This window comes from Gymnogyps californianus, chromosome 15, assembly GCF_018139145.2.
Source record: "Gymnogyps californianus isolate 813 chromosome 15, ASM1813914v2, whole genome shotgun sequence".
Lineage (NCBI taxonomy): Eukaryota > Metazoa > Chordata > Aves > Accipitriformes > Cathartidae > Gymnogyps > Gymnogyps californianus.
This window is the reverse complement of record NC_059485.1, coordinates 11,274,016-11,286,434: the sequence shown is the minus strand read 5'-3', so window position 1 is coordinate 11,286,434 and position 12,419 is coordinate 11,274,016. Positions and strand designations below refer to the sequence as shown.

Below are 12,419 nucleotides of genomic sequence, written 5' to 3'. Positions count from 1 at the left end.
ATCAGTAAAACTCAAAATGGTAGACAGTTCAGACAAATTTATTGATACAGCCATAAAATGCTTAGTCATTGCTTTCTTTTTCAAAACTTCCATTTTGTATTCTTGACATTTCCATCTGCAAGCAACTTATTTGGTTCAAGGCAGCCTGAAAGATCCATTTAAGAATAGGGTTGGGTTTTGGTTGTTTTGGTTTGGGGGTTTTTTATTTTGTTCTATGGTGTGGATTTTTGTTTGTTTAGGGTTTTGTTTGGTTGGTTCGTTTTTTACTATAGCTACCTAAGTTAAGCACAAGTCACAATTCACAAACCAACAAGAAGAAAATAAGCTGTAGCTTTCAACTCAAAATACTTTGGGAACTGTGCATGTTAGCTGAACTACATATTAATGCTTGCAGTATTTCACAGTCTTTGTCAATTGTGTACAGTACTACCAGTGTTTACCAAGATTAATCCTGACATACAAAAGAGCACTAACACATTGAACAGGAAAAACACTACTCTGGCAAGACCTGTGCCTGGCCAGGGAAAATGAAAGTAACCAGCAAAAGCAAGATCAGATACATAGGATCATGAGTTTAATAAGTGTTAATAAGAGGGATAAAAATTAGCGTGTCTCTAGTTGCTGCATCCTTCCATGTATCCTCACAGCAAAACCCAAAGCCCAAGACAAAAGATCTAAACATCAAAATCTAAACAAATCTCTAAACAACACCATTATTCTCTTTCCCTAGACCCTTTTAACTTCTCATTTCACACCTGGAGGAAGGTTTTATCTCATCTACTGTGCTGAGATAGCTATTCTGAATTGCAGCTCATTATCCCTTTACTAGGATTATCTTCATGAGCTAACACAAAATACTTCAAATGTACAAGCAGCATTCATAAGGATACTCTGACATAAGCAATGAGGTACAGAGACACAGTTACTATCAGGAGACCACTTCTCATAAACATTCCATAGCCCGCCTCCAAGAGAACAAGACTCGGAACTAAATTAATATTATTATTGGATACTAAAAATCATGGACTCAAAAAAAGTAATTTCACATGCCACAAAACATTATCTAGTGTAAAACACTTTGATGATTTAAATTTTTTCAAAGAAATGTTGACAGACTAATTTTCACCTAGCAGGCTTTACACTAGACCAGGTATTAACTGTCCTCCCATAACTTGCACAGATCCAACAAAAACACAGACTGGCACAAGTTTTACGTTTTATATGTTTTAGCTACGCAAGTGCAATTGCGGTTCCGTACCTAATCCAAACCAATTGGTCAGCTCAGCTGACTTAACAATGTACGGATCCAGTATTTACTAATGACTGTGGAACCACAAAAGCATAATAGAAATGGTTTTTTTCTTGCTCATCACAGTTTTCTCATTGTTATCCCCCATACGCCTTGTTTGGACTGCAACAATAAAAAGACTTCCCACACCATCAGCCACACCTTTTGGGCCCCAGTAGTCCCTCCTGGGACAGGGCTGCTTAAAGTCATGTCAATCTGTGGTTTCACTATTCCACAGCTATTAATTTGCTGTCACGTACACCCTTGCTAGTAACTCTCTTTTCCTAAACTGCTAATCTTCCTTTTTTCCTTTAAACCATGCTAGATTAACATAGTTAGGTAACATATTCAGCAGTTGTTGCCAACCTTTAGATGCACCTTGGTGTTTGCTGTGTCCAGGGTTTTACAATAAGGAAATCTTCAGCAGCTATCACAAAATACTGCTGCTGTTCATGTTCATTCATTTCCGTCTACACTATGTGCAAGACTGTCAATCAGATGAGGAAAGTGATCTGAATGAAAATACCGCAAAAATATTTTTTAAGCCAAACCAGGTTCTCAAACCAGTTTGCACTATGGACATAGAAACTACTGTTGATTACAACTGTGGGGTAGGTGCCCTGTGATATAGAAGCAGGATTCAAGCAATAGATTGGCAGCTTAAATTGATATTGCTGCCAAAGATGCAACATAAACCATAGCACGCGTTTAACCTGAAGAACTTTGTCCATGTTTTCCCCCAGTATGCGTTTTGATATAACAAGATACTACCTCTTCCTGAAATCCTGCCTTGATAACAGTTACCTGTAAACAGTTAAAATACAGTGGGTAAGATAATAAATAGCCATGGTTCACCATAAATGCCACACTGTTTTTTCCTTGTAGAACTTGCAGAAGAGACAGCTTAACACCACAGTTATTTACCATTAACTGAATACAAACAGCAGTGACTCAGAAATAAGTTTGTTTTTAAAGAAAATAAAAAAACCTGACCAGTGCACACGTTAACAAATGGATCATTGATTAAGTGCATGGTGATTCATGGGCACACCATTCTTGCCTCAGAAAAGAAAACTGTTCATCTTACTCAGCCAGGACTATTCTGTCAATGAGAGAGATGCTACACGCATCATTCAGAGAACTATATATTATATTTCAAGAGTTGCACAAAAAATAGTTCTTGCCAGTTCACTTCTAGTACCATTGCACTTAGTAACTTAAACTGTGCATTGCATACCCTTATCTTATCCAAGCAGCTTATCCAAATTCTTTTCTTTTTTTTTTTATTTGGACATAAATTCTTACTGAGAAAATAAATATACACATAAATAAAAGCATATTTCACAATTCTTATGAAATAAGACAAATTATTTTAAGAACCGCAAAAAAAGTCTACCCTTGTGCCAAAGTGCACTGGCCACATGAAATTACACCTCACTGTATTTCAGTAATAGTTTAACTGACAAAAGCTACAGAAGGCTTGTGATTTCACAGAAAAGTGCTGATCAATTTACTAATTTAAGACGTGATTTCTATAACGACTTCAAACACAACTAACATTTAATAGCAAGGCTGCATGCCATGCTAAGACCTTTAAATAAGAAAATAAAATAACAATTTCCAAAAGTATCACTGTCCACTGACGCACTGATCTCATTTGCCTGCTGAATGAAATCTCATGCCAAATGCAAGTATGCTAATAAAGTAGCTGTCAGTAAATAATATGACTGACAGAAGAGATACAAACAGAAGAGATCAAACTTGCACTGTTTATTCAATGCTAACAAGAGCCAAAGATTTTTTTGTTTCACAAAAGGCTATTTTTCAATTCTCTCCTATGAGAAAATGTTAAATCTAAGCAAACAAGTGCTATTATTTAATAATTGTATTTGTAGGCATTTTAATATCTAGCAGAAAAAAAAAAATCCATGTCTTTACAGAATCCTGTCAAAGAACACAAAACTTATCTTCATTGATTTCCAATAAAATGGGTCATGTAGTTCAATGAAATGGTGCTCAGAGAAGTTTTCAACTAAGTTATTTAATATTTCAGAGTTTATTTCTTACAGAAAGGTTTATTTTTATTCTTGTCTTAGAATGTCATTAACAGGTAAGAACATATACTGTGCATATACAGTGAAACATTCTATGTTTACCAATAGTTTGTAGAATCACTCGGGGATCAAAAGTAATAAAAGAACGAATCAAAATGATTTTTAGAAGAAAAGCATGAGAAAAAAATTGACAAGCAGTCAAACAATTCTTCATAGTTAGAGTTGGGTTTTTTTAAGCAGATAACTAAGTTGCTCTGTGGCTGTCATAGCCTTTCCACATAATCATCTCATGTTAAAGAAGTAGCACTTTATGCAGACATTACCTGCGTAAACATGACATGCTATATCATCAAAATTCCCCACTTTAGGATCTCAATTCAGGACATAGGGAAGAAATTCATTACAGTATATTGTTACCTGTTATGCTAAACTGAGAGACAATTCTACAAAGACACTGAGACTTTTTGGCAAAGCTTTTAGTGATTTAAGGTACCTTCCCTGACCAGCTAGCTTACTATGTGAGAAGGGATTTTGTAACCAAAAACCCAAGAAAAACTCATGTATTGCATCATGAACAAAGCCTCACATTTTCTCACATACGAAAATTCTCCAATATTTATAAACTTTCTTTAATTATCTGATAGCATACTACTGAAAAATTCTTAGTAAAAAATAAATATGAGCAAAATTAACCTACAATATATCTTCAGGTTTTTTAAGACTGAAAGGCTATGTTTTGAACTTCCATTTACCAACAATGACAGCAGCACAAAGAACCTTAAAGAAAGTCACACAGCTGCTTTTCACATGATACTATGCTATTTCTTCACTCCATTACAAAAAAAAAAAAAAAAAAAATCATTGAAAGGTCAAATGTTTACAAGTGTTTAAAAAAGCTACCCAACTACAGTGACACATGCCATAACTTGTTCTTTTTGTGTAATTGCTGGCTCAAAAAACCCATCAATACAGCTTAAAGTCATTTGAGCACTTTGAAATGAAATTGAGGTGATTAAAGTTAAAAATCTAGAAGGCAGTTTGAGTAAAAATAATCTGTCTCATGCTTTTGAGGCCTCAGGATGCAACTGGCTGACGAATTACTGGTTCCGCAAGAAAGAACAGAAGGCATGAAATTTCATGAAGTTAAACTCTCCAGAATGGTGAAAGCTTGGCTTAATATCCAAAATTACCTTTCATAGATATTGTTTCAAATGTTTGAAACAATTCAACTTTTCAGAAGAGCTGCATAATTTGTCAGGAATTTAAAAAACATTAAACTTAACCTTTTTTACAGATGTCAGATCTCATAAATATCTAATATTCAGAAATAAACTCTCAACTCTAATCTACCGAGTGTACTTATTTGAACAAAGTGATTCACACCTTGAGTTCACATGATCAGCATATGCACCTTCCATGTCAGAAAAAGTTTCCCAGCCTCACATACCAAATGCTCAGAGATCAATTTGTCAGGCATAAAAATACAGTAGTACACCTACCACATACAAAGTTAAGTCTATGAGCTTTAGGAAGAGGTACAAGAGTATTTTCAAGTTCATTAAAAGGCAAACTGCAGGTTTCTATGGAACTTTAAAAACTGAGCAATTCCTAGTTTATTTATGTAGAAAAATTCTGACTTCTAGAGAGGTTTCTTGTACAGGCTTCTACAAGGAAAGCCTTAGAGAGTTGGAAAGGATTTTTTTTTTTTTTAACTGTTTGGTTTGTCTCCAACATTCCTGTAAGAATAAGTGTTTCTGCAGAACAATAAAGGATTAATAAATTGTGATACAAGTTTCAGTACATCAGAATCCTCTTCTTCCAGCAGAGGAGCTAGTCTCCTCATTCCCTAGTCTGACAGGAATAGTCTATGCCAGGAAACTGAAAATTCAATGTCATTTATTGAGTCTTTAACAGAGCTCTCTCATAATACAATTTAGTACATCATGAGCATAACCTACAATTTAACTTTGATGAAATGCAGGTTAAAGTCCACCACTAAAATTACTCTTAAATAGAGCACAAAATTATCAAAGGCTGAAACTGCAAAGAAAGTTGAAGTCATGTTCTCTCTAATTAAATATATTTGCGAGTTCATTACTGGTCTACAGCCACAAAGAGAAAGAATAGACCAATTGGAAACAATGTCTTACAGATAACAATCCGACCACAGGTCTTTTAAAGATGTACAAACACTCCAATTGTTTTAGGTTTTTTGTTTGGTTTGCTTAATTTTAAATCCTTAGCAATATCAGGTCTGACACGTCAGCAAGTATTTAGTAATTGTTTATTTTGAGCTTAGTTGCAATGCAAGCTACGAAGAGTTTGTCTCTCCCTTGGTGTGTAACACAGGAAAACTTCTGGTGATGTTACTCTGACAAACCTTACATAAGCAGGACATAGCAAATGAAACATATTTTACCTTACGTACAGCAAACTTATGCTAACAATGCATAGCAATGGCCCAAAACATATCTTACAATTATTTTAAACACACTTTATTATTCATGGCTTGAGAGCTGTATAAATTGATCTACTTTCTCTTCTAAAACAAAATAGCATTCTAGTCCCAAAGCATATGACATTAGAAAACATACGGGAATTGCTAGAGGTATCCAAAGACCTATCAATATCCCAACAAGCTTCGATTTGGGGGTTTAGAAGAAATATTTCACTACTGTTTCTAAGGAAATACACCATTAAAAAAAATTATGCAGAATTTTTACAAAAATTTCTCTAACATTGTTTTAAGCATAACAGTCAGTAAAAAGTTTCTTTAAGTTTCTTTACTCCTTCAGAATTTTTAGTTGTAACTTTTCTTTATCCACTTGGTTAAATCAACCGATTTACAGATCATAATTAAAGAACTTTGATAAATACAAACTTTTTTACAAATACGGTAAGAAACTGAAAATTTCTTCAATATATTATTAACGGAATCATTACCAATGGAAAAACAGGAAAAAAAAAATCTGTAATTACTCAGCAGAACCATTCTTTTTATTCTCTTGACAGCTAGCCATTTCTCTGTGGGGAGACTTCAATATCCTGATCAGTTACCAAGAAATTCAAGGGAATCTTTGTCTTCAGTTGAAATGGGCTACTAGGCACAAAATAACAGTTACTAAAACTGTTTAAGTCTGAACATTTTTCAGACCCAATTCTAGCTGAATAGAACTGCCAGAACAGCATTCAAGAGTGGTTTCTATTCTAGTCCTCAATTTGGAACACAACGCAGGCTACCTTTGAAAATAATACTTCACGTCTTTCATTTGTGGAGAGAAAAAGGAGTAATGACTTTTGGTAAATACATCTGGATTGTTACAGGGGTTACATCCTATTTTGAGTATGTGAAGATATTGTTACAGGCTAGTAAGTGAGACTCAGACGCAGACTTCCTCTTCTGGATGTGATTTGCAACAAGGTTTTCCAGTGGTTACATCCACTGCTGTGTCATCAGTGCTACTGCTAACACTGTCTTCCACAAACACCGAAGTGTTAGCAATAAATTCCTGAACATGCAGAACAAACTTAGTAGAACTAAGGAGGATGCTTTTAAAGCTGAAAGAGATTTTACCTGTGTTCTTAATTAAGATATTCTTTTGATAGGTACAGAACAGAGGAAAGCAGTCAGAAGAACCCAACCAAAGGTATGCATTAGGGAGAGAATTAGTTTCACATTGTCCTATGAGAAAAGGATAACCAAGTATGAATGTTTTAGAAGAACTGTATTAATCTCTTTGATGCATGACCTGCATTTTTAGTCATCTTCATGTTAATCAGTTAATATGAGTATCCAATTTCAGAGTATTTGGGGCAAGAGAAAGACATAGAGAATTGTTTTACTTTTTATAAAAATGTTCATTTAATATTTAATAGGAGATATGGGTATTAGATATTAAATTTCATTACTTTTGTCTGGAAAATCATTTGTATTTAAATTTAGGATGAAACCCTAATCTATCTTTTTTTTTTCTTTAATGAATTTTACATTAGTCTTAAAAGTGAATCTTGCATTAAGAACTTTTTCTAACATGGTCATATCAACAGAACTAGTAGCTTCCATCATCCATTTCCATACTGCAGTATTCAATAAGCTACATGGTAAAGCAATACAAAAATGAAACACAGTTTGGCAATCAGAAAACAGTATGAAAGCACATAAAAAGCTACAGATTTCAGTATGTCCTCATTTTAAAGCTCAACTGACAAAACAGCAATGCCTGTAATTATGTACTGTAACTTATACAATATCTGAAACCTATTGTCTGGGATGCTTTCAACTTCACCACTATCATTTATAACCTTAAGGAACTTGTTTATTTATTAGAACCTTTATTTTAATATCAAAGTATAAATGTGTACCCTTGGCAGGAAAAGTATTTTTAATTATCTGAATTGCTTTAAATATGCTTTGAAGTTGAATGAACAAATTTGTATTTTAACCACAGAAGCCTGAAAATTAAATCTTTCATTTTTTTTCTTTTTAAAGCAAAAATCAGACTTTTCTTTTACACTAATGGGGAAAAAAATAACAACTCAGCAAAGAAACTATTTACTGCTTCAAACGTTATGTTACAATCATGATTCCATAAAATTTGTGCAGTACAAACTTTACCTCAATCAATTTTCTTTCATAAGAGCTGGCTAGTTCCTCATTGTTTTCTACTTGCTTTTGCTCCGGAATAGTAAATTCACCATCAGTGCTCCAAATGTTTGGCAGAACTAAAACAAAGAGATACCTCAAATTAAAATGTTAAATCACATAAACATCTAAGACAACCTGTTTAGAAGTAATAGCTCTAAAAGAAACAGTTATTAGGAGTATCAAAATAGGATGTAATATTAAACAGTATTACAAGTACTAAAATACAAATGCTGCAAGGAGCTTTCTTGTGAGCAATATTTAGACAGGTACTCTCAACAGAAAAAAATGCAAACTAAAAGCATTTGGCTGTTCTGTGACTAGAGCTATCTAATATACGTAGGTAGCAACTGCAAGTCCTACCCAAAGCCTTTGAAAACTAAGCCTATGCTCTCTTGTAAGTTTTTTTCCTACTTCTCTTCCAAAACATCATTTCATATTACTTGCACAGACTACTTACATATCACAGAAATTACAGAAAATAGGGCTGAGAATGGACATTCCATACTTCATCTAGTATTTCACGGTTTCGCATATAGCAGAATCAGCTGTAGTTATTTCATTCCTGACAGTTAATTGTCTAATTTATTCCTAGAAACCTCCAATAATGGAGGTTTCATGCTTCCCTGCACAATCTGTTTAAATTTAAGTATTCTTCTCAGAAAGGTTTTCTTGATAGCTAATCAAACTTCCTTCACCTGCTATTTAAGCCCATTACTTCTTTTCTTATCTACAGTGAATGAAAACTACAGTTTATTCTATTCCTGTTCCTAGCTATCATTTATGTATTTGATGATCACTTTAAGGCCTATTCTAAGTAAGTCTTCTCGTCTCCAAGTTACACAAAGTCCAATTCAACTTCTCCTCACAGATCATGAATTTCTAAAAAAACAAGTTAGCACATATAAAGTAAACAAGCTGTAATAAAAGAGAGGTTTAACAAATGCTTTCACCATTTTTCAAAATCTAAACTATATATACAACCACTATAAGGTCGATAGAAGACACCATAATTCATCTGACTAAATGCTCTTGAGCCTGGGAATTGATTTTTGCTTCAAGGAAGAATATATACATTCAGAAGTTTACTATTATTTTAAATGAATTTTGAAAGCTATTTTAAGAGCTATTTCTTGTAAATCTTGCTTGAAGTTCTTCAGCCAGACACTTCTAAGATCAGCATTTTCATATACATAATATTGTAGCTAAGCAGGTTTGCAAAATGGTACACATCCAACTCCTGCTGATGCTCATTTATTAAATATTTAAATACCAATATCAAACTGCTCAGTCTATGGCAGTCATCACTCATTTTGAAAGCTGGTATGATATCCTGAACTTGACATAGTTCTGACTCTTGGGCTATTTATTTATAATCACATTTGCTGAGTGTTTTTTGGGTTTTTTAAGTCACCACAAGGCAAAGTATTATGCTGAGTTTCATTTATTATTTTAGGAAAATATTTAAAAGCCATATTCAATAGCATCTGATCTGATTATTGTAGCAAACATGTAGATTCTTCTTTATTTATAGTCATAAAAATAACAACAGAAGCTCAATTTATTTTGACTCTTTCAAAATAGTTTCACAGAAAGTCTAAACACATAGTGTTCTAAACTCTACAATACATTTAAGACTTTTGTTTTGATACCATTTGGAAGAAGATAAATCATCATTGAAATTACTCATTATGATAACATAGGGTAGCCGTGAAATTAGTTTTATGCAACAGTTTATGCCTCCCTGATGAAGACAATTTCCTAACATTACAGCAAAAGAGGACAGCTGGGAGTTCTCCAAGTTTAAACAGATCAGAACTCTATGTCCCTGTCTACGTGTAAGGCTAGTTAGAAGTCAAGAACCTTAACCTATGGGTGTGTAAATTAATATATAAGAAACTAACAGGAATTTTAACTTAAAATTACAAAAGCAGAGAAAACAGTAGTTTCTTCATCCTATTTTCTTCACAAAATTGTCACAATCTCAGAACACAGTAATAAAACAGGTCTTGTAAATATACTCTGTAATCCTTTTAAGCATGTAAGCTAATTAAAGAACAAAATGACTTAAGACAATTTGTTATGGTCACTTTAAGTTATACTACAATTGGAATTCAATAATTTGCCTTAAGTTACATAATGATATATGTACTGAAAAGTACAAATAGCTCTTTCTAATAATGCAAATATTCTTAATTATGAAGGCTCACATTTGAAAAATACCAATGCCTATGATGAGATACTGCAAGTTATGTATATAAACCATGGGTGCAATGGTTTCTGTGAATCTGGTAAATGAAAAAAACTTTTTTTTTGTTTCACTCTCCTTTTTTGAAGTGTATCTAAACATATTAGTTCTCAGGGATTATTTACATGCTTAAGTACTGTTTTGAGTCAGAGGCCCCAGTACTACTAAAAATTTCACATAAATCTCCAATGGCGGCTAAGAAAAAAAAAAATTTGGTTTTATAAAAATACAATGTGTGAAGTTTATTATTCTGAATAATCTAATTTATCTAATGATAAATATTACAGAAAATTACTGAGATTGATTAAATATCCTTTGAGCATAAAGCATACATGTATTCATTTTTAGAAATGTTGGTACTGTTCCATCCCCCTTTTTCATCTATAAAATCTGACCATCCTACTCAGTTTCTATTCTTATCACTCACTAATTTGCCTAATTTTAACATGGCAGAATATAGCTAGCCTAGGAATATTTTTTTTTCTTTTCCTATAATTACACTCATCATGGAAACTGTCAGTATCTAATGAAGGATAATTTCCGCTATTACAAGAAGCTTAAGCGATGGTTTTCTTGAATAATTCTTATTATGAATCACTACGCTCCAGCAAAGTCGGAAGTAAAAACATGCGTTCTCACTAACAAAAATCCTTTTAAGCATGAATGAAGTTTTTAAACAACAGATAAGTATAGTGACTAGCCCTTAAGAGCAGAATTAAAGTAGTATTCACTCATACAACCACTTATATGACCACAATATTGACAATTAAAAAAAAAAAAAAAAAAGACAGACAGATGGTGCCAATTTCTGACAAGCCACCTCGTCTCTCAAAACACCTTCTGTAGTTGGTGGAAATACAGGTCCCACCAGAAGATGATTCAGAATCAAGACTCTAATTCATCCTGTCATGGACACTTCTATCACCACTGACCACTGAAGAAAAACAGGTAACACTGCTGATAACTCGTTATCTTTCAGATATAAAATCTGCTCATTAGAGTCAGAGCAACTTAGCAAAGAAAGTGAAATGTCTGGTCTTAATACAGAGTCTACTTCAAACAGTCTGCAAATACTGATCTCCAAAACAACACTAACAGTATAATCTAGAGATACTAAATTTTCTCTCCTCAAAATAATTATTCTTATGTTCCAATATCACATTAACTCACAGATTATTTTTTGAATTAAATTTTCATCTGATAGATTTTTCTGGAAAGTTTCTTATTGAAAAAAAAGTAAGACCACCTCATCTACCAGAAAACGCTCTGTAAAAATAAGTAAAAATCTACATCAGTATTTTTCTCAAAAGGAAAAGAAATCAAATATGTTATTTTCACTATTGGGAGATATTACTCTACCATGGTTGGAAGAGATGAATAGGGCTTATAATTACCTCTTGCTAACCCCACTTTCATGAAAATGATTTCATTTGTTCTGGCGAAGACTCAGCAAGGAAAGCAAAGACTTCTTGATTGTTTCTACTCAGCAGTAATTTGATAGTATGCCATCACATAACATTCTTTTGTTTGATATCAATCTGCATTACAAAACTGTTCACACAACAGCAAATAACCCAGTCAGAAATGCATCAGGGACAGTCTCATAGACAGAACTTTCATCTTTTCAGATGCTGATATTTTCCAACAGGGGGAGGGCTGATGTAATACTGGGTAGCATGTGGAAGTGTGAACCATGTCCCCAGCCACACTAGGATTGTTTTGTGTCGCTGAAGTGTCGGTTATGGACCAGGGCTTGCACAGGATTGGGTGGTTGGTTATCTACAGAGATCCATTCCAGGATCAATCAGGAAAGAAAAAAAAAAAAAAAAAAACAGATTCTTGTAAACCAGAGACTGGTTATTCTTTCATTGTCAGTTTTTATACAAGTCCAGGAGTCACTTCCATCATTTTGTTACTATACCTATGCCTCCAATAAACTCTGTCTCAATGGTAGCATACAGAAAAAACAAACCCTGTGCATGGATATTTTTTCCCCCCCCTTCATTTTATCCTTACCTTCCACTGTTTGACCTTCTCTTCTGAGCATCTGGACAGCTCCTACATACTTCTTAAGTTGCACTTTTAGCACTTCATTTTCTCTGTTGATAAAAAGAACCGAATAAATAAATATTATTGTTTTCTCAAAATAGAGGAAAGCCCCTTTCAATGGAAACAAACATACTGTCT

At 33.6% G+C, this 12,419-nt stretch overlaps 1 protein-coding gene across 1 annotated transcript in view; it reads right to left on the bottom strand.

Moving 5' to 3' along the window:
• The window catches only part of SNX29 (sorting nexin 29), a 136,593-nt gene that overhangs the window by 76,363 nt on the left and 47,811 nt on the right, over positions 1 to 12,419 (bottom strand). Inside the window, exons 14-15 of the mRNA XM_050905901.1 lie at positions 12,249 to 12,331; positions 7,958 to 8,064 (exon numbers count right to left, since the gene is read on the bottom strand). Of these exons, the coding sequence (XP_050761858.1) occupies positions 7,958 to 8,064; positions 12,249 to 12,331 (190 nt within the window). The remainder of the gene's footprint in view (positions 1 to 7,957; positions 8,065 to 12,248; positions 12,332 to 12,419) is intronic.